We start from the raw sequence: 27,373 nt of genomic DNA on the forward strand, positions 1-27,373 counted from the left end.
TCATACCTCGGACTCGAGGCTGGAGAAGTGCGCCGAGCCCCTGCGGGTGCCCAGGTCCCCGCCCCGGTGTCTCCGGTGCGGCGCGGCGGGCAGCGGCGGCCCCCAGTGCGCGGCGTGCGGGCACCTGCGCGCGTGGCGCGAGGGCCCGGTGAGCCTGCGGGCGGGGGCGGCGCGGGGGCACGAGCTGAGGTCCTCGAGCGAGCGCGAGGTGGGCGCGGGCGGCGGGAGGTCCCAGCCGCCCGCGGCGCGCCGGTGCCGGTGGTGGTGCGGCGCGGCGGGCGCGCGGTGCGAGGCCCGCGGGCGGTGAGGGTGCGGCCGCGGGCAGCCGCAGCGGGCCCGGCGCCGGGGCGGGGGCCCGGCGGCCCAGGGCGGGGGCGGCGGCGCCCACCAGCCGCCGTCCAGGCCGTCGTGGGAGCAGCTGAGGTGGCGCGGCGGCGGCAGCAGCTCCAGGCTGGCGCAGTGGCGGCAGTGCCAGGCGGCCGGGCCGCTGCGCGGGGGCAGGTAGTCCCAGCTGCCGGCGCGCCAGCCCCCGAGCTTGTCGACCGACCAGTAGCGGCCGGGCGGCGGCCCGAGGCGCTCGGCGTACGGGTACGGGAAGTCGGCGAACCACCAGGGCTCCAGGCCGCCCAGCGAGGCGCCGCCCAGGCTCTCCGAGTCCTCCGACTCCGACGGCGACGGCTCGAGGTCCAGGTAAGGGCAGGGGGGCGGCGCGGCGCGGCACGGGGGCGGCGCGGCTGGGGCTCCGCCGCCCGCGCCCCCCGCGCCGCCCGCGCCCCCGGCGCCGGGCCCCAGCAGCGGCTGGCTCTCCGGGTCGGAGCGCGGCCAGCGCGCGGGCGCCGGCGGACTCTCGTCCTCGAAGGCCAGGCGGCAGAGCGGCGGCCCGACGGCCGCGGCCGCGGCGGCAGGGGGCGCGGGCGGCGAGGGGAAGCCGGGGAAGGCGCCGGCGGGGGGCTCGGCCGGCTCCTTGTCGCGCACGATGGCGAAGTAGGAGGGCGGCGGCTTCTGCGGGGGCTGCGTGGCCGGCGGGGACAGTGGGCGCGCCGCCGCGCCCCGGGGTGCCGCGCGCGCCTCTCCCAGGCCCAGCCCCTGCGGCTCGATGGGGCCGTAGTAGCGGTGGAAGCCGTCGGCCAGGCCCGCGGCCCCCGGCGGCCCCGCGCCCTTGGCCCGGCGCCAGCGGTCCACTGCGGCGCGCTCGCGGGGCACGAAGGGTGCGGGGCCCGGCGCAGGGCGCGCCGTGGGGTACGCGGGGCTGGGCAGGGGCTGCGGCGGCGGTGGGGGCTTGGCGGGCGGCGGGGCGGCCTCGGCGCTGCAGCAGCTGTACATGCCCTGCGGGAGAGCGCGGGTCAGCGCGGGGGGGTCCCGGGACGCGTGCCTCCCTCGCCCCCCACCCAGAGGTCTGCGTCCTGCCCCGGGGCCCTGTCCGCTGCGCCCTCCGCCCCCGTCCCGCGTACCCTGGAGAAGGCCAGCAGGAAGTCCATGCGGTGGGTGGGCCCCAGGCAGTGGCGCAGGCGCCAGTACACCAGGTGCTCCCAGGCGAAGACCAGCAGGGACAGCCCCATGGCCACCAGCAGCATGTAGAAGACCCCCGCCATGTTGTCGATGTCCAGCTTGCTGCTCATCACCTCGATCTTGTCGTTGTGGCAGATCCCGGAGAGCCACAGCCGCTCCAGCATCTCGATCTCATCTGGGGTGGGGTGGGGTGAGAATTCACCTGCCTTGAGCGCCCAGCCCAACAACGCGGGAGTCCAGCCCCTCCCCCCACACCCTGCTGTCCCGGCCCCCACCCCCACCCCGGGACCCCAGGCCGCACCGTCGCCGAGGAACTGCAGCAGCGCCAGGTCGATGGGCCGCTTCCAGCGGGAGCCCTTGTGCAGGGCGATGCCGTAGCCCGTGGTGGCGAAGACCTTGCCGGAGCCGATGGTGACCAGCTTGCAGCCCTCGTCCTTGCGGGCCATGTAGTTGAGCACGGCCGCGTCGTAGATGAAGGCGTCCAGCTTCCTGCGGGCCGTGGGGGCGCGGGGGGGGGGGGCACGGAGGGCAGGGTCAGTGCCATCCGGAGCCCCTCCCCCCGCAGGATCCCAACCCTCACCTGCCGCGCAGGCTGCAACCTAAGGGGTTCTGAGGGCCCTCTGTGCCTCGGCTGCAGCATCTGTGAAATGGGCCCAGCAGTGCCCGGGAGCCGAGTTGCTGGGCAGTGTCGGGGGCTGTTCTGGAAACAGTCACTGCTTTAGTCTCCCCCTCACTCACTGAGGCTTAGGAAGGGGCAGTCATAAATCAGTCTGCGTAAAGAGATGAGTTCATCGTGGTGCAAAACAAGACGGAATCCATGCAGCATTTTTCATAACGTGCCTTTCCCAGGGGCTTATTTGAAGACTCTGCACCTAGTCTAGGAACTTGTCTTTAAAGACGTATTTATTTATTTGAAAGGCAGAGTTACGAGAGGGAGAGGGAGAGATCGTCCACCCCCTTGGTCACTCTCCAAATGGCCACAACCGCTGGTGCTCGAAGCCAGGAGTCTAGAACTCCAACAGGGTCTCCCACGTGGGCGCAGGGGCCCAAGGACTTGGTCATCTCCGCTGATTTCCCAGGTGCAGTAGCAGGGAGCTGGAGAGAAATGGGGCGGCCAGAACTAGAACCTGCGCCCGTGGGGATGCCGGCGCTGCACAACACCAGCCCTCGTAACTGAATCCTCACAACGTCCCGAGACAGCAGCTGTCCTCTGCATCGTTCAGATGGGGAGACAGAGGCCCGCACAAACCGGAACTTGCTCGGGTCCGCCACTGAGGCCCTGATTTCTTGAACTTGGAGGGAAGAGGAGCCAGGGAGGGGGAGGAGTTCCCACGGCTGGAGCCGTCGAAGCACACGCCTCCCGTCCCGTCACCACGGCTGCCATTTTTACTTTACTTTTTTTTTTTTTTTAAAGATTTACTTATTTATGTACTTAAAAGCATTACAGGGGCCGGGGCTGTGGTGTAGTGAATAAAGCCGCCGCCTGCAGCGCCAGCATCGCATATGGGTGCTGATTTGAGACCCAGCTGCTCCACTTCCAATCCAGCTCTCTGCTATGGCCTGGGAAACCCGTGGAAAATGGCCCAAGTCCTTGGGCCCTTGTACCCACATGGGAGACCTGGAAGAAGCCCCTGGCTCCTGGCTTCAGATTGGCACAGCTCTGGCTGTTGTGGCTAATTGGGGAGTGAACCAGTGGATGGAAGACCTCTCCCTCCCTCATCCCCTCCCTCCCTCGCTCCCTCCCTCTCTCTGACTTTCAAAGTAAATAAATAAATCTTTAAAAAAAGAAAAAGAAAGAAAGAGAGCATTACAGAGAGAGGGGGAGGGACAGATCAATCTTCTATCTGCTGGTTCACTCCCCAAATGGCCACAATGGCTAGGCTGGGCCAGGTGAAGCCAGGAGCCAGGAACTCCTTCCGGGTCTCCCAGGTGGGTGCAGGGGCCCAAGCTCTTGGGCCATCTTCAGCTGCTTTCCCACCAGAGCAGGGAGCTGGATCAGCAGGAAGCAGGTGGGAGACCCGGAAGAAGCTCCTGGCTCGTGGCTCCCTGGCCCTTGCGGCTTCTTGGGGAGTGAGCAGGTGGATGGAAGACCGACCTCTTTCTGTAACTCCGCCTTTCAAATAAATTAATAAAAATAAAATGGTATTTGAGTGGGGCAAAATTTTGCCCACTGTCTAGTTCTAGGAGGGAGGCACCTGCTACAGTCTAGCCCAGGAGAACATTCTCTGACAGCGAAATCCGTGGTCATCCTGGTGGTCCCTGCAGCAGCCACCAGCCACACGTGGCCCCTGAGCACTTGAATCGTGACTGGTGCAACCGTAGGGGTGTTACTTAACATTGCACTGCATTTTAATTAGTTTAAACGGAAGTAGTATGACAGACAGATAACGATGCGGCTGGGCGCAGAGCTGCAGGGAAGGTGAGGGTGCTGTGCACGGGATTCTCTGGGAAAAGCCCAGAGGTGAGCAAGGAGACAGCCAGGGGCAGGTCCCCCACACCGGATGGGGGAGCTGGATGGGGCAAAGACTTCAGGGTGGGGTGGGGTGGGGACTGAGAGGTGCCTGGGACAGGCATGGCATTCACTGCTGGAGATCGGGATTTGAATTAATGCCACAGAGCCCCTGGCAGGCAGGGCGGGCCCAGCTGACACCTGGAAACAGAGAGAGGGAGGGGGAGAGGGAGGGGGAGGGGGGCGCCCAAGAAACCCCACAGCTGCAGCCGCCCTGGGTGCTCCATAGGCAAACTGCAGTTTCTGTCCAGGTTTCTATGTTGGGGAAGGTGCAGGAGGCTGAGGAGGTGGGGTGGAGGGGGCTCTCAGGGGTCCCTGGGGGAGGCTCCTGGGGTGGGGAGAGAGGGTGGGATGCTGTGCCTCTCCCCCACCGCCCCTAAGCCTCTACTGAGATGCACCCACTTGCCACGGCCTTTGTCTGGGTGTGGGTTTGGGAAAAACACAAACTCCCTTGCCTTCAAGCCTTGCTTTCCCCACTGTGTCGCCATGGTGCCAGTGCCTGCCCTCCCTCAGCTCCCTGCTGCACCTCTGGCAACCAGACTGACCTCCAGCCTCCCGGCCCTTTGCCACCTGAGCCCCTGCACTGTCCTTACCCCTCTGCCCTCACCTCCTACCTCGCTCACTCTGCTCCAGCCACACTGGCCGTGGAGCTGTGCCAGAAACGCTCCGGCCTGCTCCTGCCTCAGGGCCTTTGCACTGGCTGTTCCCGCTGCTGGAACAGTCCTCTCCCAGCTCAACACCGATTCACTCCCTCACCTCCTTCAAGTGTTTGCTCAAGGGGTAAAGCCGCTCCTGCAGCACTGACATCCCATGTGGGTGCCAGTTCGAATCCTGGCTGTTCTACTTCCAATCCAGCTCCCTGCTAATGTGCCTGGGAAAGCAGTGGAGGATGACCCAAGTCCTTGGGCCCCTGCACCCACATGGGAGACCGGAAGAAGCTCCTGAGTCCTGATCGGCCCAGCTCCCGCCTTCACAGCTATCTGGGGAGTGAACCAGCGGATGGAAGACCTCTCTCTCTCTAACTCTGCCTTTAAAATAAATAAATAAATCTTTTTTTTTTTTTTTTTTGACAGGCAGAGTAGACAGTGAGAGAGAGAGACAGAGAGAAAGGTCTTCCTTTGCCGTTGGTTCACCCTCCAATGGCCACCGTGGCCAGCGCACTGCGGCCAGCATATTGCGCCGATCCGAAGCCAGGAGCCAGGTGCTTCTCCTGGTCTCCCATGGGGTGCAGGGCCCAAGCACTTGGGCCATCCTTCACTGCCTTCCCGGGCCACAGCAGAGAGCTAGACAGGAAGAGGAGCAACCGGGACAGAATCCGGCGCCCTGACCAGGACTAGAACTTGGTATGTCGGTGCCGCTAGGCGGAGGATTAGCCTCTTGAGCCACGGCGCCGGCTAAATAAATAAATCCTAAAAAAAAAAAAAAAAAAGCTTGACAGAAAGGAAAATAAAATCTCTCAGGAAGTGGAGCAGAAAGATGAAGAGATGGAAAAAATAAGAGAAAACAAAAGAAACAGTCCAGGAGGCCCAGAATCACCTTATGAGTTCCAGAAAGAACAAATACAGAAATGAAAGAGCGGGGACCTGTACAAGGAGGAATTCAAGAAAATTCCAGAAACATTCTCAGAACAACCGGCAGGAGGATGTGATTGACAGCCCGGCAAGACAAGGGGACCGAGGGCAGGTGCTGACCGGCCCGGCACTGGGGACAAGCAGAAGGAAAGGCCATGTGACCCCGGGCTTGTCACCTTGACCCTGGGCATTGGAAAACCACGGAGTGACGCCTCCGATTTTGGAAGGAAAGTGGCCTCCGATCCAGAGCTGTGCACCCTGCCGGCTGCATGAGCCAGGACTTTGCGGGTTTGCCCAAGGTTCGGGAGAGCAAGGTGGGAAACCCCGAAGGAGGAAGAATTTGGACCCCAACGGGATGCAGACCCGGAGAGGTGAGGAGTGGTCCCACAACGGCGCCGGGGAGCCAGCCCAGAGCGGGCCACAAGGCCACGCGGGACGTCTTCAGTAAGATGCAATGGGCAGAGTTTCCGGTGCTCTGGACACTCAAGTAGTGAAGAGAGAAACTGGGTGTGGATTAGTTAAGTACACGGGGCCGGCACTGTGGCACAGCGAGCTAAGCCACTGCCTGGGCTGATCCCATATCAGAGCAACAGTTTGAGTCCCGGCTGCTCAGCTTCCGGTCCAGCTCCCTGCTAATGCGCCTGGGAAAGCAGCGGCAGACGGCCCAAGTCCCTGGGTCCCCGCACCCTCGCGGGAGACCCGGATAAAGTCCGTGGCTTTGGCTCAGCCCAGTCCAGACTGTTGCGGCCACTTGGGGAGTGAACCAGCGGATGGAAGACCTCTGTCTTTCCCACTCTGTCATTCTGCCTTCCAAGTAAAGTCTTTCTTTTTTTTTAAGAATTAGTTAAGCCCAAAGAAAACAGCCAGTAAGCCACTGAAGGACAAAAAAAGACAATCATTAACTCCAGGAAACACAGACTTGTGTGGGAGAGGAAGGTAATCCTGGTGTAGTACTGCGGCAGCTGGGAGAGCGGCTCCACAGCCACACCGCGTAAACACTGAATATTCATCCAGCCAGACTCACAATGTGGGAGGCTGGGTTGATTTAAATAAGAATATGAGTGTGTGCCTTCCTTGGGGAGAAGTGGAAATGCCTAAAATTGGAAAATCAATAGGTAGCCCTACAAACATGGTATTTAGAGACGGGGAGAAAAAATAGCAAAGTGGCTCCGTCTGTGTGCTGAGGAGCAGGTGCCTGGCGTCTGGGGTGACCGTGGCCTGCATCTGGGTGTCTGGCCCCCTTCCCGGCTCCGGCTTGCAGCTCCGCTTCCTGCTAACGTGCACCCTGCCAGGGGGCAGGTGATGGCTCTGGCCCTTGGGCCCCTTCACCCACCTGGGAGACCTGGATGGAATTCCTGCTTCCTGACTTCAACTCAGCCCCATCTGGCCACTGCAAGCATTTAGGGAGTGAACCAGCGGATGGGAGGTCTCTCTTGTCTTTCTCTTGAATAATTTAAAAGATAAAAAATAAATGAGGTGGGCCAGCGTTGTGGCAAGGGGGGTGGAGCTGTCTCCTGTGGCACCAGCATCCCATATGGGCGCTGGTTCTTGTCTAGGCTGATCCACTTCCCATCCAGCTCCCTGCCAATGCACCTGGGGAAATCAGCGGAGGACGGAGGACGGCCCAGGTGCTCCTGGCTTCAGCGTCATTCAGCCCTAGCTCTGTGACCATTTGGGGAGTGAGCCAGCAAATGGAAAAATCTTTCTCTCTCTGTCTCTCCCTCTGTAATTATCTGCCTTTCTCATAAATAAATAAATCTTAAAAAAAAAAAAAAAGATGAGATGAACACAGATTTTCTGAGGAGGAAAACTGGGTAAGCTGATGATGGTGGACCATTGTTTTTCTTTTTCTTTTTCTTTTTCTTTTTCTTTTTTTTTTTTTTTGACAGGCAGAGTTAGTAAGAGAGAGAGACAGAAAGGTCTTCCTTTTTCCATTGGTTCACCCCCCAAATGGCTGCTACAACCTGCGTGTGCTTCCTCCTGGTCTCCCATGCAGGTGCAGGGCCCAAGCACTTGGGCCATCCTCCACTGCCTTCCCCGGGCCACAGCAGAGAGCTGGCCTGGAAGAGGGGCAACTGGGACAGAATCCAGCGCCCCGACCTGGACTAGAACCTGGTGTGCCGGCGCTGCAAGGCCTGTTGAGCCACGGCGCCGGCCCCCATTGTTTTTCATTTAAAAAAAAAAAAAAAAAAAACTTGTTTGACTCTCCAAAGTATGCAGATAAATCTGATAAAAATAGATCTAAAAATCAGGGGGAAGATATACAAAGGGATTTGGGGGAAAAAGAATTCAGCAGCAGCAGCAGGAAGCTGGAGCAGCAGGCGCTGGGGAGCCACACTGGGCGGCCCGGGGCGTACCCAGGCCCCTGGGGAGTGATGGAGGCCTCCTCACTGCAGGCCTGAGCCAGCACTGCAGGTCCCAGCTCCACCTCCCGTCTCGCTCTGCTCACTGCTGGTGACCTGAACCCAAGGTTCCTAGCAAGTGCTCCGGGTGGGTGGGGTTGTGTCCCCTCCCCAGATTACTCCCAGGTCAAAGTCCTAGACCCCAGATCCGGCCTCTCGGAGGTCATGGGGTGACCCCGGATCTCACGGGATTGGGCCCCGTGCCCGGGGGGAAGGCTGGTTGCAGGGACGCGGGTGGAGGCGGCGGCGGCCACAGAGAGCGGGCTTTGGACAGACCCTTCCCTCGCAGCCCTCTGAGGGGACCAGAACTTCTGGCCCCTGGAACTGGAAGACAAAACAGGAGCCCTGGCAATGAGCGGGACCAGCAGGACGTGGGGATGGACCAGGCCTCCGGCCTCCGGCAGGGATGGCAAAAACAAGGGTAGCCCCTTGGCACCGCTGCTGGGAGTAGAAATTGGCGCACCCGCCTTGGTGCCCGTCACGGCTCAGCCCGCCTCTCCCTGGGACTCAGCACTTCCACCCCAGAGGACTGGAGCGAGAATGTTGGTGGTGGGGTGTCCCTCCCGGCCAGACCCGGGCCACAGCCCCCGGCCCCAGGAGCACAAGGAAGGATATTCCGTGGGAGACAGTGGTGAGCGGGCAATCTGGTCGGAGCACGGAGCAAAGGAAGCCGGACATGCAAGACACAGTGTCTGCAGTTCGATTTTGCTCAGATGATGGTCACAAAGCAGGCGAAAGTGATTCACCGTGCTCTGCTCTGGTGGCTGCAAGGGCTGGGGAGCAGGGAGGTGGGAGAAGTTTTACGCCTCCGCCAGGCATGAGTCCCTGCCTGTCTACGCACTCAGAGACAGTGAGTGGCACCGTTACTTGTATCTCACTGCATGTGTTATATCTCGGTAAAACAGAACAAGGGGCATAGTGGGTAAAGCCCCAGCCTGCAGTGCCCGCATCCCATATGGGCGCCAGTTGGAGACCTGGCTGCTCCTCTTCCCACCCAGCTCTCTGCTATGGGCCTGGGAAAGCAGTGGAAGATGGCCCATGTGTTTGGGCCCCTGCACCTGCTTGGGAGACCCAGAGGAAGCTCCTGGCTCCCGGCTCTGGCCTGGCCCAACCCTAGCCGTTGTGGCCATCTGGGCAGTGAACCAGCAGATGGAGGGTCTCTCTCTCTCTTTCCCCCTGTAACTCTGACTTTCAAATAAATCTTAAAAATAAAAAATGACAAAATACATAAAAGACCATGACATGTGGCCTCAAGATTTTGTAACTCATCAGAGGCTGGGGACGTGCCTGACTTCTGTGTGAAGCATGGCAGCTCTCTTTGTTTTGTCAGCTCCGGGGAGGATGGATTTGCCCTGGTTTTGAGAGAGGGGCCGTCTCGGTGGCTGGTTCCGTCCTCACTGCTTGTTGATTGACAGCGGGAGTACCCCCACCCACCCCCAGTCTCCGAGTGCAAGAACCGAGCAGACAGGGAGAGAGAGGCGGGCCTGCCGTGGAGGAGGACCATTCCCTTTGCATCCAGCGCTGCCCCCTCCCTGCCTAGAAGGTGTGAGTGAGGTAGGGGCTGGGGAAAATGGCCCTGCTTTCCCCAAGGCAGGGGGAGATCTGGAATTCCTAGAGGCCTTTCTGGAGGGAGGGGCTGGGGAGGAAAAAAATGGAAAGGAAGAAGAAGCGGGGAATGAGTCGGCCGGCTGGGAGCTGGGGCGACTCCTCCAGGGTGAGTGGGGAGAGGAAAAGTCCCAGGGTTGTGGGGGTGACCAGAGCCCTTCCATGTCTGCTGTGAGTGATGAGCACTCTGGGTGACGTAGACCCGTGCTGTCCAGGGAGCACCCCAGACTCTGCGGGAGACGATTGTAGAATGGGTCTCGACCATGCGCGTTTGGATTCTGCATGGAAATCATGGTTTGAACACACACTGGGGTAAGACTGATTTCACCTGCTGCTTCCTGGGTCTGAACGTGGCCACCGAGGACTCTTCTGGGGACGGCCCGGACAGGATTGCCTTTCGCACTCCCGGTCCCCAGTGGGGGCTCTGGTGGGGACTAAGGGGGAAGTGGGTTCTGCTGCTGGTCAGTTGGCTCCAGAGCTGGGAATACACAGGGGATCTGGCGACAAGGGCCAGAAAGTGACCGTAGCAGCAAAGAGGAGCTGGAAGCCAGGGTGAGCCTGGGAAAGCCAGGAACTTGCTGAATACTCAAGAATTCGACCCTAAGGGGCAGGGGGACCCTGGATGACATCTGGGGGTGAGGGGAAGCAAAGAAAGAGACGACAAAGGGGGGGGGGGGATACTGGTAAGAGAAGGAAGAGAACAAGACGGCGAAGAGAGGGAGAAAGATGAGCAGAGCTAAAGACAGTGCTACACGGAGCTGCCCAACACGAACCAGCCAGACGGAGCTGCTGAGCCCCTGACATCCGTGAGTCTGGGGCTGGCATCTGGGCACAGCAGTCAAGCCACTACCTGGGTCGCCAGCATCCCAGGCATGCAGAGCGCCTGTTCGAGTCCCGGCTGCTCCGCTTCCGATCCAGCTCCCTGCCAACGCGCCTGGGGAGGCAGCAGACGATGGCCAAGTGGCTGGGCCCCTGCTAGCCGCCTGAGAGATCAGGATGGAGTTCCTGGCTCCTGGCTTTGGCCTGATCCAGTCCTGGCCACTGTGAACATTTGGGGAGTGAAGCACCGGATGGAAGATCTCTCTGTGTGTCTCTCCCTCTTTCTGTTACTGAGCTTTTTCAAATAAATCTTAAACTAAAAAAACTGACATTCAGAAGGGGGAGACGGAGGTCTTCACTTTAGCAGTAAGCAAGCATTAGGGGGACAGATCTTTCAGTGAGAGGGGAAGCAAGACTTTAGGCAGGGTACAGGTGTCTGGGGGAGCTCTACAAGGGTGCTGGGGGGCGCACCCAGGCTGCAGAGAGCTCCGGTGTGGGAAGCCTGTCCCGGAACCTTCGAGGCTTCGCCCACCTGCAGGTGCCGGCACAGAGACTGGGACGGACAGCCGCGCCCTGGCCGCCGCTGATTGGCCCGCACCCGGACACCTGACCCTAGCTGGGGCCAATCAGCTTCGTCCTGGTGGCGCTACTTCCCAGAGCTGCGTGGTAAAAACCGGAAGTGTGGGCCCCATTATTTTAGAGGTTAAGACGAAGGCTCAGGAGCGGCATCGACGTAACCCCGGGACCCCAGCAAGCCAGGGGTAGCCCCCATTCTAGCTAGGAATGCGTGGTGTTCAGACCACTGCTGCTACGCGTCCCAGGATACTCTCAGGAACTCCCAGGCGGTAGCGGCCATTGGAAGCTCTGGCGGAAGATGTGAGGGGGAAAAAAAAAACCTTTCTCCAGGGAGAGGGCAAGCGGATGGGGCACACGTGGAAGCGAGTGGAGCCGGGGAGAAGGTGGCAAGACGGGTCCCGTAAGATCCGGGTACCGTCTGTGTTCCCCGCCTCCCTCCACTGGAATGGAAGCTTCGAGTAAACCAGGACTCGGGCACCTGGCACGGAGCCTAGCACATCAAAGGCACTCGCTCCATCTCGCTGAGAGAATGAGTGGACGGATGAATGCACAATGGCAAGAAAATGATGTCTTTTTCCAGCGGCGCGCTGTGAGCCAACGCCTCTGATTGGCCAGCCTTAGACCTGGGCAAGGGGGTGCCGCTCTGGGCCCCGCTTTCCCGGAGCTCTCCCCACGCAGGGAGAGGAAGCCTGGGCTGGCAGCTCGCTTGGGGGTCATGCTGTGGGAGGGTGCGCTCCCCGGGCAGGCGCTGCAAAGCCTCAGCCCAAACCAACCCCCCAAACCCCTCCTGGTAGGGGTGCTGGAAGGGCAGGGGGAGGCAGGTAGCACGGGGGTCACGGGGTGAGCCAAAGAGGCGACTGGTAAGGAGGTGCTGAGCTTCGCAGCCTCCTACAGGGAGACCAGGGGCCGTGTGACCCCCAGAAACAGGACAGGGCACCAGCTCCCTGCTAATGGGCATCCTAGGAGACAACAGATGATGGCCCAAGTCCTGGGGCCCCTGCACCCACATGGGAACCCCACACAGAGCTGCTGGCTGGTGGCTTCAGCCTGGCTCAGCCCTGACTGTTGCAGGCATTTGGGGAGTGAACCAGCAGATAGAAGAGCTTTTTCCCCTCCTCAAATAAATATTCAAAAACAAAAACAGAAGTCAGATCTCCTCTCCCCATGGCGTCCCACTGCCCTTGGAATCGAGTCCAGCCCTGACCTTGGCCTCAGGGGTCATCCCGGTGTCCTCCCCGGATCTGCCCTCTCAGTTACACTCTCTGCCCCTCAGCCACACTGGCCTTGCAGTGTCTCCAGTAGACTGAGACCACACCCATCTCATGCCCTGTGCACACCCTGTCCCCTCTGCCGGTGAGTCCAGACTGGTGCCCTCGCCTCCCAGGTCCCCAGCCAGCTAGAGTCACGTGGCTGTGAACTGATCAACGGAACGAGCTGCCACTGGAACGCCACCCTCTGTCTCGCTGTCCCTTTCCGGAATGGCCTGGCTAACATGTCTGTGTGCGCATATATCGTTCATGTCCCGCCTGCACGTGCTGTGCCCACCGAGGGCAAGGGCTGTGTTCTGTGTGTCCACCGTCTGGCACAGATGAGAGGATGAGATCACGCCAGATTTGCTGGGGCCTGGGCTGGACACGAGCCTGATCCTCAGGGCTCGGGAACCTGATGTTAAGAAAGTGAAAACCGCGATCCGAGTCCTGATTCCAGTGAGTTGGGCAAACTCCATCCTAAGTGTCTAACCCGAGGATGAACCTACTAACGGAGGACGCTGGGAGCCCCATTTCACAGAGGCGGCAGCAGTGGTTCAGAGAGGCTGGGTAACTTGCCCGAGGTCACACACAGAGCAAGGATTCGGGCCCCTGAGCCTATCACTGGTGGACCCCCGGAAACCTCACACGCGGAGGTTACGTGTCCTAAAGAGGCGGCCTCTCCCTCCCGCCGGGCCGCCGCCCCCGCCCGCCCCGGCCTGCGCTGACCCTGCCTTGAGCTGCGTGAGCGCCTCCTCCACGCGCGGCTGGTTGTAGCGCACCATGTAGCTGTGCATGTCGGGGTAGTTGCTGCGGATGTTCTTCTCGGTGGACCCGTTGGGCACCGTCCCGAACTTCAGGGGCGGGTACTGCTCCTGCGGCCGCTGGAACTGGGCAGAGGGGGCGGAGGGGGGACTGTTAGGGTGCGACCCGAGGATATCCCCGACCCCAGTGCTCCCGGAAGGGACCCTCCTCCCAACCAGCAGGCCCCGCAGGTGCTCTACGCCCACGCCCCTCCCCCACACAGCTGCAGATAGGAAGTCGGGCAGCACAGGCTGGGGTGCCAGGCGCTCAGAGAGGTCTCTGCCCAATCCATTCAGAAACACTTGTTTTCACAACAGATGTAGGGGCCAGCGCTGTGGCACAGCGGGTTAAAGCCCCAGCCTGCAGAGCTGACATCCCATATGGGCACTGGTTCGAGTCCCGGCTACTCCACTTCCCATCCAGCTCCCTGCTGTGGCCTGGGAAAGCAGTGGAAGATGGCCCAGAAAGCAGTGGAAGATAGCCCAGAAAGCAGTAGAAGATGGCCCAAGTCCTTGGGCCCCTGCACCCATATGGGAGACCTGGAAGAAGCTCCTAGCTCCTGGCTTCAGATTGGCTCAGCTCTGGCCATTGTGGCCATTTGGGGAGTGAACCACTGGATGGAAGACCTCTCTGTCTCTACCTCTCTCTGTAACTCTTTCAAATAAATAAAACAAATCTTAAAAAAAAAAAAAAAAAAAACAACAACAACAGATGTAGTCAGGTGCCTGCTGGCTCAGTGTCAGACGTGTGCCAGGGGTCTTCAAAGGAGCTCATAGAAAAGTGCATATTAGCAAACACCTGTGCATGGATTTCAGTTGTTTTGGTACCCAGCTTATCTTTCCATTCCGTTTTCCACATACTTTTTGACGTCCCTCATATCCGACTAAACAAGTCTCATAAAACCACCGATGCAGTCGGCACGTTTTCTATCTCCATTCCTTTGACAGAAATGCTTTTTGCAACCCACTGCGTGGGTCCCTCACAGGCCAGCACGCCTGGTTAACTAACCCCTTCTTGCTCAGAGTGTGCCAGGTCGCCACAGACCGTGACCCTGCACGGCAATCACTAGAGCGAGCACCAGGAGCAGCTGGATGGGTGATTCTGTGTCTGCAGAATCTAACACAAAAAACCCGGAGGACTGGCTTTCATGGGTCTCGGTTTTAAATTTTATTTTGCTGTTCTGCTCACTGGATTCTGTCGTATCTTATGAAAAGCACTGGGCCTCCAGTCAATCAGAGGGTTCAGAAACTAGGCCTCACAGCTTGGGAGCAGCACTGGTCTGGAACGTTCCCTCTGGCACTGCTGCCTGTAGGACACTGGGGCACAGACATGCTCCTCCCCAGGAGTATGTAACACATCCTGCCTCCTCCCAGAATCGAATTCTGGGGGAAAGGACCCCCCAGAATCCTCCTCTTTCCAAGCTGACTGCTTCCAACCCCAGCCACTGCCCCTCCTCGCCCCTGTCACCCGCACGCACCTTGCGGTCACTGAGCCCAGACACGGTGTCCACGTACTCCTCCTGGATCATGAAGGCAGCCAGGTTGGCTGTGTAGCTGGCGAGGAAGATGACGGCGAAGAAGGCCCACACCAGCACCATGATTTTGCTGGTGGTCCCCCGGGGGTTCTCCACGGGCACCGAGTTATTGAACACCAGGGCCCAGAGCAGCCAGATGGATTTCCCAATGGTGAAGGTTGAGCCGCCAGGGCCTGTAGGGGGCCAGGATGGAGACGTGATCCCAGATTCCTGCTGCTCGATGCGGGGGCAGGAAGAACTACAATTCCCAGTAGCCCCCGAGGCCTCTGGTGCCTCAAGAGGCTACTGCTCTCCCCTAAGGGCTGCTGGGAAATGTAGTTCTGTCTGCGGTCGGGGCGCTCCGAGGTAGGTGGTTGGGGGAGGCCACTCACGCTTGCCCGTGGCCAGGCTGCGGTTGTAGCCCACGGGACTGAGGTACTCGAAGATGAAAACGGTGACGGCGACCACAGTGAGGCACATGACGAACATCATCACCCACACGGCCGGGCTGTAGGGTTCTGGGGACAAGCGTGGAATGTGTGGTCACGGCTCAGCCAAGCAAAGACTGGGGAGACACGTGGCACAGGGCAACTTGACCTGACCCACCCCTCCCTGTCCATGTCGCTGGCTCCCCTTCGTGGGATGCTCCCCTAATGGTCCCTGGAGGCTGTCTCTCCCAGAGGGAGCCATTGGGGCCCGGTGGCTTCACACAGCATCAACTGTCCCCTAAGTGTTTCCAGAGCCCATCTCCTCCAGCCACGCATTGTGTCCCGCACTGAGCCTAACCCAGCTTCCCCAGATCCAGGGAAGACCCCTGTTTGCCATCCATCGCCCTCCCTCTTCCTCACCCCATGCAGCCTCTGTCCCAGTGCCCCTGCGCCTGCGCCCTAACCCATGCTACGTGGGCCTCTTCTCTCATCTCATGGTTGGCAGGGCTCAGGCGGGCTCAGGCCCCGCCCCCGCCCCGCCCTCTCTGCGTCCCAGGCTCAGGCCCCGCCCCCGCCAGCCCTCTCCTCAGCTTCCCAGGCTCAGGCCCCACCCCCACCCCACCTCCACCCCACCCTCTCCTCAGCTTCCCAGGCTCAGGCCCCGCCCCAGCCCCGCCCCCTCAGCTTCCCAGGCTCAGGCCCCACCCCCACCCCACCCTCTCCTCAGCTTCCCAGGCTCAGGCCCCGCCCCTGCCAGCCCTCTCCTCATCTTCCCAGGCTCAGGCCCCGCCCCCACCCCACCTCCACCCCGCCCTCTCCTCAGCTTCCCAGGCTCAGGCCCCGCCCCCGCCAGCCCTCTCCTCAGCTTCCCAGGCTCAGGCCCCGCCCCCGCCCCTCCCTCTCAGCCTCCCAGGCTCCAGTTTCCCTCCTCTAGCCCATTCTCCATTCGGCCCAGACACAATCCTGGCCCACCCCTGCCTCCCCACCACACCCACCCCCGGGGTCACAGCCCTCCACCACGCCCACCCCCGGGGTCACAGCCCTCCTGTGGCTCCCCATTACCCCCAGGACAGCTTCCTCTTGTTCTCCTCTAGGGCCTTAGCCAGCCCGGCCTGTCCATCACACAGCCTTCCATCTGCGCGTCACCCGCAGCGACAATAAACCCAAGTCACCACTTCCTTGGGATTAGTGGTCAGCACTAGCTGCAGGATCCGCCCCCGACCAGCAGGGTCACCGGCCTGCACGGCTGCCGCGGCATCTGGGGGCGAGCCCGTCGCCTCCGCCGGGCAGCTTCGTGGGGGCACAAACAGGACCTTGTCACTCCCTGCTATGCGCTGCTTGCAGCCAGGGCCTCATGCGGTGCTACTGAGCTGTGCGCCCGCAGAGACCTCAGTGCCCGAGACATTGTTGGGGGGAAACAGACAGAAAACAAAACACAAAGGAAGGGACGCGTCTGCTCCCAGCTCCCTGCTCTCCCAGCGTCCTGGCTCAGACATCAAGGGGCCTGCGAGACCTGACATGAACCGTCGCCGCCGGCCGCATGTCCACTGCTCCAGCGCAGGAGAGGGGCCCTCCTCCCAGTCTGCCTGGAAGCCTCAGCCCGCATCCGTCTCCTGGTCTCCCTGCACCGCCATCCTGGCACAGGGCAACTTGACCTGACCCACCCCTTCCTGTCCATGTCGCTGGCTCCCCTTCGTGGGATGCTCCCCTAATGGTCCCTGGAGGCTGTCTCTCCCAGAGGGAGCCATTGGGGCCCTGGCCACTGCCCCTTCACCGGCCTCTTGGTCCCACGGAGCCAACAGTGGGATCTGGGAAAAGCCCAAATCCGATCACCTGTCCCCACTCCACCGCTCATGTTTACAACGCTGCCTCCCATCTTGTCCAAGGCCCCAGAGTCACAGAGACCCTCCAGGCACTGCCCACCCCTTTCCAGCCAGGCCCCTGCAGGCTGGGGTCCCCAGGCCCCTGCAGGCCGGGGTCCCCCCCCCCAAAGGGGCCGCTTCCATCCACCCACCCATCGCGTCACGCTGGCCTGATTTCTCACGGGCTTTATGGCCATCGGAAACCATCCTGCCCGTGCCCCCTTTAGAGTTTATTTGCTGCGGCCCCTGCGAGGCTGGGGGCCCGAGGGCAGGGCTGAGTGTCCACCTCGGTCCCCACCGTGCTGCGTGGGAACCATGTGTGGTGGCGGCCAGCTAGCTGCTGGCCTAGGTCTGGCTCCTGGTCCCAGGGCCCCCGGCTCACCGAGGAAGGCCGAGGGGGACACGGTGCCATTGCTGCGTGCCACCATCACGCTGATGCCGGTCTCCACGAAGGGGACAGAGAAGTCCACTATCTCCGACCGCTCTTCGTTGATGGTGAGGGAGCCGATGGCCATGTCCGCCCGCTGGTAGAACACCTGGGGGGGTGGGGCGGGGAGCGGGCATGGGAGCTCTGCCTGCGAAAGTGGACACCCACGGTGGGCCAAGCCCCACCCCAGGAGGACACCGGGAGGGACGGCCAGGAGGGCAGCGGGACGCAGAGTGGGCTAGGGAAAGGCGGAGGTGAGCCCATTCCGACGCTCCATCAAGCTTGCTTAAGAGCTGAGGTTCCACTCCAGGCCCCGCCCCTTCTAAGAGTCCCGCCCTCCAAGCCCCACCTCCTGTCGTTCTCCCCAATCCCTTTTCCGGCCCCTCAACTGGCCACGCCCCCAGACGTCCCGTCCCCGCCCCCTCACCCCAGGCACGCTGCTGGCGTGGCCCCGCCCCTCGCCCCAGGCACACGGCTGGCGTGGCCCCGCCCCAAACCCGCCCCCGAGCCCGCTGGCACCGTCCCTGGAGTGGCCCCGCCCCAAACCCGCCGGCCCCGCCCCTGGCGTGCCCCGCCCCGACCCCGCCGGCCCCGCCCCTGGCGTGCCCCGCCCAGGCCCCGCCCCTCGCCCGACGGCGCCGCCCCCTCACCTCGCCGATCATGCCGTTCCACACGCCGTCGATCTTCTTGCCGTGCTTGCCGTTGGTGACCAGGTAGAGGTCGTAGCTGAAGCCGATGGTGTGCGCCAGCCGCTTCAGGATGTCGATGCAGAAGCCCTTGCAGCACCGCTTTTCCGGGCGGGGGGCGTCCGGCGGGGGGCTGCGGGGAGCGACCGGGCTCGGGGAGGTCGGGGACCCTCCCTCGCACCGCACGCCCCCCGCCCGCCGGAGGCCCGAGGGGTTGGAGTTCAGCGCCTTGCTCGGGTCCACGTGGGGCCTGGGGGCCTGGGGGGTGAGGGGTGGGCACCTGTGCGTTCTGTTGAGCTGGCTCCGGCAGGGCACCGAGTCGCGGATGCAGGTGCCGCTGGTGGGGTCCGCGGGCTCCACGATGACGAAGGGCCTCTCCTCGAGCGTGGCCACCGTCAAGTGCTGCGTGTCGTCCACCGGCTGCAGGAAGCGGCCGTAGCGGGACCACAGCGGGTACTTGAGGCGGAGGGTCTGCTGCTCCCAGCTGCCCACCTTGGCCAAGAACCGGGAGTCGGGCTCGCTGCGGGGGCTTCCCAGGGTGTCCTGACCGCCCTCAGACCCCCCGCCAGGGTCCAGGCCCCACCCCACCCCCGGCCCCGGCCCCGGCCTGGCTGAGGTCTGGGCTGTGACTCACCACCTCCCACGTCCGGTCCCTGGTGAGGGAGATGACCACCAGGGAGGGGTTCACCAGGAAGCCATCCTCATTGAAAGAGTAATCCCGGTTATCCCAGGTAATGTTCATGAAGTACCTGCCCAGGAGCAAGGGAGGGGGCAGGTGGGGACCCAGGCTAGACCCAGGCAGCAGAAGGGGGACAGAGCCCCCGGCACAGATCTGCCCTGGGCTCTGGCTGGGCTGTCACCTCCTTCACCTCCGGGGTCTCACCCTCCCCTGATGGGGGACCCAGGGCAATGCTGGGGTCTCTGCCCGCTGTGACAGCCTCCCCACGGCGATCAACGCCCACTGTGGGGTGTCCCATCTCCAGGCCTCTCCAGCCGCTGTCCTCTCCCTGGGGAATCTGCACCCCACCCCCTCCCATCCTCACCAGCTCCTGTGTGTCCTAAGACAGCTCAGGGGCCCTGCCACCCACGGGGGAGAGGCAGGCGCAGTCCCTGGCTCCTGGCTGCAGCCCGGTCCAGCCCCGGGGCCTTGGTGGCCATCTGGGGAATGAACCAGCAGATGGAAGATCTCTGTCACTCTGCTTTTCTTTTCTTTTTTTTTTTACAGGCAGAGTGGATAGTGAGAGAGACAGAGAGAAAGGTCTTCCTTTTTGCCGTTGGTTCACCCTCCATGGCCGCTGCGGCCGGCACATCTCGCTGATCCGAAGCCAGGAGCCAGGTGCTTCTCCTGGTCTCCCATGCGGGTGCAGGGCCCAAGGACTTGAGCCATCCTCCACTGCCTTCCCGGGCCATAGCAGAGAGCTGGCCTGGAAGAGGAGCAACCGGGACAGAATCCGGCGCCCCAACCGGGACTAGAACCCGGTGTGCCGGCGCCGCAAGGCAGAGGATTAGCCTGTTAAGCCACGGCACTGGCCCACTCTGCCTTTCAAAACAATAAATCTTTAAAACAAAGACTCAGCTCAGTCCTCTTCTCTGGGAAGAAGCCATGGGACGGAGGTGTCCCAGACACCGCCCCCAGCCCCTCCCTCCTATCTCCACAGCGGGCCTGGACCCTCAGGGCCTCTCAGAGGTCCTCTGTACCCCCAAGCTGACTCCACCCCTCCCCTGCTCACAGCCCCGCCCATGGGCTGGCGCTTCAGGCAAGGACCTTCACCATCCACCTCCCAACGCCTCCACCTGCAAGAGCTCCTGTGGTTGCACCAACCTGCCCAGCTCGTCTCCCCTGGGCCTTTGCACCTGCTGTTTCCCCTGCCTGGACTACTCCATCCCCGGCAAACTCCCCACTGCTCTTTCGATCCAGTCCAGACCCAGCGCCTGGCTCAGGGCCCCATCTGGCCTGGCCCTGTGTGTCCCCGCCCCCTGCTTAGCCCTTTCTGCCTCCCGCTTGCTGTGTCCCGGCCCCGCTGGCCATACTGCAGGCCTGCTGGTAGACAGCCCTACGCCAGGACTTTTGCCACTGTTCTCCTTTGCCCTTCACTCTGCTCTTCCAAGGCGTGCCTCCTCTCTGTCCATTTATTTTAAATTCCCAAGTTCCTCCTACTCCAAAAGGCCTGTCTTGACCAATCCCACCTAGCCCACACCCCTCCCCCAGAGCTTCCCGACACATTCACCACTTTGTTCTCATCTTTTCAGAAAAGAAAAAATCATGTATTTATTTGAGAGAGACAGAGCAGGCACACTTCCATCCACTGGTTCACTTCCCAAAGGCCCAGAGCCTGGGGCTGGGCTGGGCTGAAGCAGGGAGAGCCTGGGATGAATCCAGGTCTCCCACAGGGTGGCAGGAACCCAACTTCCCGGGCCATCGCTGCTGCCTCCAGGGGCTGCATGAGCAGGACCCGGAGGCGGGAATTGAACCCTGGATGCGGGTAACTGCTGGGCGAGATGCTCGCCCTGCTCTCTGCTTCCTTGCTTGCTCACCGCGAGGCTGCAGGACTGCGAGAACAGGGACCTGTCCCGGAGCAGTGCCTGTCACAGAGCAGACCCACCGGAGGACTTCTCAGTGGGGGAAGAGAGGAGGGAGGGATAGATTTGGGAAGTGAACCAAGGCTCGGGAGGGCCCTCCACCTCTCAAAGTCAATTAACTAAGGTTTTAAAAATATCCAGAGAGCTGTGTGGTGGCTGGGAAGGGCTGGAGTTGCCAGGGATGGGGAACTGTGGGTGCAGAGAGGTAAGCCTGGCAGGACGGGGGAGAGAGAGGCAGGGAGACGGGGAGTGACTAAGAAGATCAGACATGAAAGGGGAGCCGGCCCCGGGCTTGGCCTCAATTCCTGACGTCTGCTCTTCTGTGCCTGTTTATCTTTCCAGTAATCGCCCTTTTCCCCCGAGGAAACTTGAGCGAGAGCCGGTGTCTCCTGCCACCTCCTAGTCCCCCTCCCAGGTGCTCCGGGGACGCCCGAGCTGCCGCCATCGCTCCGTGCAGCCACTGTCCCAGCGCTGCCTGCCACCCCCACAGTGCCCTGCGCTCTTGGAAGGAGGGGCCCACAGAGCACACAGCTCTGTGTGCTCAGTGTCCAGCGAGAGCCCTGGGCCCTGCAGGCGCTCAACATGTGCCCAGGAGCGAGGGCTGCTTTTCTCAGCCTCCTGTCCCGGGATCCTGACTCCCAACTCGGCAGTTCTCCGTTCTCCCTTGGGTCCTCTCCTCCATCCCTGTCACCTCGCCCCAAACTCAACCCGTTTCTTCATTCCCAGATTGAAGGTCTGTCCATCCTCCATTCTGCCCCACCCCACCCCCCCAGCCGCCCACTCCCAGATCTTCCGATGATGGAGATGCTGTTTCCTGTCCAGCTCTGTTCTAAGGTGACAGCGTGTGCCATCAGCCAGGATCCAGGCCCCCAGCCTCGCCTGCAGCTAGCTCAGGCCACCTGCACTGCACCGGTGGTACTCAAAACATCTGACCAGCAGGGTGGGCGTGGTGACGCAGCAGGTTGGGACGGCCACATCCCATATCGGTGCTGGTTCAAGTCCAGGCTACTTTATTTCCAATGCAGCTCCCTGCTACTGCATCTTGGGTGGCAGCACATAGGGCTCAACTGCTTGGGCTCCTGCACCCACGTAGGAGACCCAGGTGGAGCTCTGGGCTCCCGGCTTCGGCCTGGCCCAGCAACGGCTGTTGTGGCCAGTTAGGGACTGAATTGGTGGTGGAAAGACCTCTCTCTCTCTCTCTGTCATTTTGCCTTTCAAGTAGATGAAAATAAACAAACATTTAAAAAGTACAGCTTGGGGGCTGGCGCTGTGGAGAAGCAGATTAAAGCCCCAGCCTGCAGCTCTGACATCCCATGTGGGCACTGGTTCAAGACCCGGCTGCTCCACTTCCCATCCAGCTCTCTGCTATGGTCTGGGAAAGCAGTAGAAGATGGCCCAAGTCCTTGGGCCCCTGTACCCACGTGGGAGACCCAGAAGAAGCTCCTGGCTCCTGGCTTCAGATCGGCTCAGCTTTGGCCATTGTGGTCATTTGGGGAGTGAACCAGTGGATGGAAGACCTCTCTCTCTCTCTCTCACTCTACCTCTCTGTTACTCTGTCTTTCAAATAAATAAAATAAATCTTAAAAAAATAAAAATAAAAAGTACAGCTTGGTAATCAGCACAGCCCAGGGGCTGGGTCGGCCAGGGCGGACGTTGTTGTGAATAACCAGTAAGTCAGCCCTGGCCCCTGCCTGTGTTCTCCTGGTGTGTTCTCCCGGAGAGCATGGGAGACCGGTCTCTTCCAGCTCATTTACTCCAAACAGAATTGCTTTCTCTCCCATTCATCTTCCCCCTTCTCTTGAGCTAGGCCCACTCCGTCATGCCCAGCTTCAACTGTGCAGGTACCAGAGCAGCCAGCAGGGGGGTGGGGGGACCCCAGGTCCCTGAGTGACCAGGCGGAGCGTGGATTGCTCATGTTGGGGGGGGGGAGAGACAAACTTCTCCCACATTTGAGCCCCCGGACTGTGAGCTCTTTTTTTTTTTTAATTAATTAATTTATTTGAAAGCGTTACGGGGGAGGGGGGGGTCTTCCATCTGATGGTTCACTCCCCAATTGGCCACAATGGCCAGAGCTGTGCCAATCCGAAGCCAGGAGCCAGGAGCTTCTTCCATGGGTGCAGGGGCCCAAGGACTTGGGCCATCTTCCACTGCTTTCCGAGGTCATAGCAGAGAGCTGGATCAGAAGTGGAGCAGCTGGGTCTTGAACCAGTGCCCATATGGGATGCTGGCGCTTCAGGCCAGGGCGTTAACCTGCTGTGCCACAGCGCCAGCCCCTGTGAGCTCTGTTTGTTAATCAGGTTCTGCTCACATCCTATGAGGGTTGTTGATCAAATACGTATTTATGCACCACCAAGAAGGAAGAAGGCAGGGTCAGCGTAGCCAGTAAAGGGGCCGCCTGCACCCTGTATGGGCACCGGTTCAAGTCCCAGGTGCTCTAGCTCCCTGCTAATGTGCATGGGAACACAGCGGAAGATGGACCGAGTACTTTGGTCCCTGCCACCCAGATGGAGACCCAGATGCTGTTCCAGCCTGTGGCCTGGACCAACCCAGGTTGTTGTGGCCATTTGGGGAGTTGAACCAGCAGATGGAAAATTCTCTCTGTAACTCTGCCTTTCAAATAAATATTTAAGGGGGGCCAGGAAGGAAGCTGAGCGAGGGCTGTTTGGCACCGGAGCCCACCCTGCTCATGAGAGCCGCAGGTGCTCAGGCCCCTCCCGCCGGCCCCACTCACCTGTGCAGACTCTCGCCGCGGTGGGTGCGGTTCTGGGCCCGGCAGTCGTGGCCAAGCTCCGGCAGGAAGCCGTAGTCACGCAGCAGAGCCTGGGCGCCTCTGGCCACCACGGCCACGCCGGCTGCCACGCGGCGGGCCAGGTCATCCCGCCAGCCGGCAGAGCGCACCGCAAACAGCCCCGCGGGCAGCGGGACGCCGCCGGGCAGAAGCGGGGGCTCCCCGGGGGCCCCCGAGCCCCCACCTCCGGCCAGCTGCGGCCCCACCATGAACCACACGTAGCCAGGCCCCGTGAGGCCGGCCTCCTCGGCTGCCCGGAACACGGGCTCGGCCTCCTCGCGGGCACAGAAGAGCAGGCGGATCTGGGCGCTGACGCTGCGGAGCTGGGCGCCCAGCACGGCCTCGCCGGCCCCGGGGTCCAGCGTGAGCGCCCCGCGGTGCTCCCAGCCCACCAGGCTGCCGTCGGTCAGCACCTCGATGTAGGACAGGAAGGCCCGGTGGCCGGGGGCACGCGTGGTCACCGCTACAAAGGACGTCCAGTCGTACTCCTCCAGCACCTCGAAGATGACCTGCAGCTGCTGCTCCGTGGAGGAGCCCAGCTGCAGGAAGGTGGAGCCCTTCTCCTGTCGGGAGGGACCGGACGTCAGGCCTCGCCCGCGAGCACTGGCCCTCCTGGCCGCTGCTAGGGGGCCCTCGCCTCCCAGCTCGCTGACTGCGGCTCACCCCACACCCTCCTGTTCCCCTTCTTCTCGGGCCTGTTCAGGGCCGCTGCAGAGCCACAAGGCCTGAGTCCCCACGCGGAGCAGGAGGACACGGGCATGAGGGACAACCCGGCTGTTGGGTTGTTTCTGCGCCGGTCTGGGGGCTCCTTTGTTACAACAGCAAACATCACTGTCCAGAGCACACCTGCAGCCAGCGGCGGAACTACAGCTCCCAGCATGCACCAGTTCCCGGCGTGCACTCGGGAGACTACATCTCCCAGCATGCCGCGAGGGCGCCGCGGCGCCCACTTTCTTGTCTCTGGTTTTCCTTCGGACTCCCCGTGTCCTTTCCCGCCACTCTTCCTCAGCCCGAACCTTAAATGAGGGGTGCCCCTCAGTGCTCTCTCTCCTCCCTCCCCGGCGATGTCAGTCGGGCCTGGGGTTAAACTGTCGAGGCCGAGCAGACTAAACTGCTGCCTGGGACACCAGCGTCCCATGTGAGCGCCGGTTCGAGTCCCGGCTGCTCCATTTCCGACCCAGCTCCCTGTTAAGGTGTTTGGGAAGGCAGCGGAGGATGAGCCACATAACCTAGGCCCCTGGCACCCCTGGGGGAGACCCAGACGGAGCTCTTGGCTCCTGGTTTCAGCCTGGTCCAGTTACGGCCTTTGCAGCCATTATGGGAGTGAACCAGTGGGTGGAAAATTCTCTCTCTCTCTCTCTCTCTCTCTCTCTCTCTCTCTCTCTCTCTCTCTGTAACTGCCTTTCAAGTAAAACATCTATAAAAAAGCAAACTTCCAGCTCTTTCCCTCACCTCAGACCAGCTTCCCGTCCTCTCTCCTTGGTTCCTCCCCAAACCTCGACCATGCCGTCCTTGTGCCTCTCACCCACACCCTGGCCGTCTCAGGTCCTAAATCTCCCCGGCTGTCCAGTCCTCGCGGTCACCACTTCCCCGCCCCGCCTCCGCTTCCACTCCTGCAGCTCTCATTCTGCTCCCGATCACTGGCCACCATGACCGCTTGCAAATATCGATTGCATCTCATCCCCTCTTGGTTGGAAAACATCCTCCAGTGAGTCGGTGACTTCAGAATCAAGTTAAAGCGCTGGTTGCACCAGGCCCCTCACCGGCTCCAGCCATGCTCCCTCCTCGCCCTTACGTCTCAAGCTTTGCCCTCAGCTGGCCCCTCCTGGGGTCACCGCCCCGGTGCCTCCCGCCTTGGCTCACTCCTCAGGTGTAGCAGGGAGGCCTCCGCTGCCCACGATCCGCCGCAGTCATCCCAGCATCCTGCCCGTGTCCTCCAGGACACATTTTACCCTTCCCGGTCTCGTCTGTCGCCTCATTAGAATGCAGGCTCCATGAGGCAGAGGCCTCGGCTCCCTCCACACACACGCACCGTATTCCCCAGAACCTGGCACAGAATCAGGGCTCCATAAACCCTCCTGTGCTGCAATGAGAACAGCGAGCCCGTGGCGGGTGGAGCGAGTGGGTGCAAGTGGGCTGGGGGCCCCTGTTCCAGCATTCCGCGGGACACAGATGGCGCCCTGAGGACCACTTGTTCTTCCAGCCAGACTACACTTCCAGAGACTACGTTTCCCAGAAAGCAAAGTGCGGACACTGGGCGGACCACAGCGCCCAATACACAATGCAACGGGCTGGGTCACCTTAGCCACCACGGAGCTGACATCCAGGAAAGAACAAGTTCACCTTCCAAGTCTGCTTACAGATCTCTGGACAATGCCATGCCAAGGAGAACAGCCAAGTGGGACGGAGGTCCTTCCAGAATGCTCTGGGCTGAACTACAAGTCCCAGCATGCAACGATGACCCAGTCACAAAGCCACGGGCCCTCACAGCAGGGGACCGGCCCACTTAGGCTCCACCCACTCAGGCGGTCCCGCAGGGAGCCCCACCTCCCTCTTCCGCTGGCCCCGCCCCGGAACAGGCCACACCCCCGTCTCAGGCCCCGCCTCCTTGTCAGTCTGCAGGCCTGGCTCGGTCCAGGCTTCTCCTGGCTACCTGGACGGCCCCTGAGGCCTCACTCCCAGCCACGGCCGGCTATGGCCTCTACCCTCCGCGGCCCGCTCCCTGGCTGAGCCGCCTCTACCGCAGGTCTTTATATCCGCTTTCCATAGCTGGACACCCCCTCTCCTCCCCGGCAGGTCCCCCACCTCCCTCTCGGCCCCCTCTCCTCCCCATCCCAGTCCTCGCCTCCTCCTCCGTACACTCCGCCCTGTCTGCACCCCATCCCCTTTCCAGCAGACCCCTACCCTCACTGATCCCAGACCCCGCCCCTACTCGCCTTTCTCGCGGTCACTCACCTGCAGGACCGGGCCCAGGTCACCCCCCACACCCTCCATGGCCTCTGACCCTGCTTCTCGGACACTGCCCCCAGTGACTCAGACCCCCACCCCCACCCCGGAGCCCCGCCGCGCCGCGCGCACCTTGGGCGTGAGCACGAGCGCAGCGCCGCCGTGCACGGCCACGATGGGCAGCGAGGTCTGGGCCGACAGGAAGTCGAGGATGGGCGCCACGGCGGGCGCGCGCGAGTCGTCCTCGAAGACGACGCCGTGCACGCGGAGCCCCGACAGCAGGTCGCAGAGCTGCAGCACCAGGCTGCGCGGGTCCGAGCCGTTGAGCACCAGCGCCACGGGCCGCACGTCCAGGCCCGGGCTGCGCACGGCCGCCGCCACGGCCGGCCCCAGGCGCGCCGCCTCGGCCGCGTACGCCGGCCCGGAGAACACGAGCGCCACGTTGAGCGGCCGCGCCCCGCCGAGGCCCACGCCGAGCCCGCCGGCGCCGCCCGGCCCCGGGGCCTCCTCCGGGAACGGGCTGGCGCAGGCTAGCGCCAGCAGCAGCAACATCCTAGCGGGGCCCCGAGGGCCGCGGGGGCCACCGGCGCCGCGCATCGCCTGCGGGCCCCTCCGGGCGGCCTCTGAGACACGAGGCGGGGGTGGGATGGACGGAGGAGGGCGAGAGACGGGGTCAGGGGGACACGGAGAGACCCCCGTGGCGGGGGGGGGCGATGGAGCACAGAGGAATTGGGGTGTGAGAAAGGGGGGAGCCACAAAGGCGCGCAGGGTGGGTGTTGGGGTGGCAGGCAAGGAGGGAAAGGGGCGACAGGGATAGGGGAGGCTCGGGGTGGGGGCGTGGGGGGCGAGACAGGCGCAGGAAACCCGCAGAAAGTTGGGCAGAGAAGAAGAGAGAGACCCCCGCAGCCGCCGCGGCCGCGAGACCCGCGCACAGACGGAATCGAGGTGCGGGCAGACCAGGAAAGACAGGAGACAGAAATAGAGGCGAACCGGAGCCCGAGACCCCCGCCAGCGCGGTGCGCGGCACAGACATGAAAGGCAGCACAAAATAAAAGGGAGGAAAAGTGAGGGACAAAAATGAGAGAGGGAAAAGGGGTCAGG

The 27,373-nt window shown here is 62.0% G+C and overlaps 1 protein-coding gene across 1 annotated transcript; it reads right to left on the reverse strand.

Moving 5' to 3' along the window:
- Positions 1–26,869, reverse strand: GRIN2D (glutamate ionotropic receptor NMDA type subunit 2D). Its single transcript, XM_062176717.1, has 12 exons — positions 26,405–26,869; positions 23,270–23,889; positions 18,593–18,707; positions 18,239–18,450; positions 17,923–18,091; positions 17,228–17,381; positions 14,948–15,073; positions 14,520–14,749; positions 12,968–13,128; positions 1,811–1,998; positions 1,452–1,684; positions 1–1,326 (listed from the first exon to the last, which is right to left on the reverse strand). Exons 1-12 carry the CDS (start codon positions 26,867–26,869, stop codon positions 1–3), a joined length of 3,999 nt encoding a protein of 1,332 aa, XP_062032701.1.
- Between the last annotated feature and the right edge of the window lie 504 nt (positions 26,870–27,373).

Source organism: Lepus europaeus, chromosome 19, assembly GCF_033115175.1.
Source record: "Lepus europaeus isolate LE1 chromosome 19, mLepTim1.pri, whole genome shotgun sequence".
NCBI classification, from domain to species: Eukaryota; Metazoa; Chordata; class Mammalia; order Lagomorpha; family Leporidae; genus Lepus; species Lepus europaeus.

Bases quoted from the DNA above. Each gene is read 5' to 3' on its own strand.
- GRIN2D (XM_062176717.1), bottom strand. From the start codon at position 26,869: ATGCGCGGCGCCGGTGGCCCCCGCGGCCCTCGGGGCCCCGCTAGGATG. The intron at 13,129-14,519 runs GTGCGTGCGGGT...CCCTCTGCCCAG, and splicing joins CTGGGCTCAGTGACCGCAAG to TTCCAGCGGCCGCAGGAGCA. The intron at 1,999-12,967 runs GTCAGCGCAGGC...CACGGCCCGCAG, and splicing joins CTCACGCAGCTCAAGGCAGG to GAAGCTGGACGCCTTCATCT.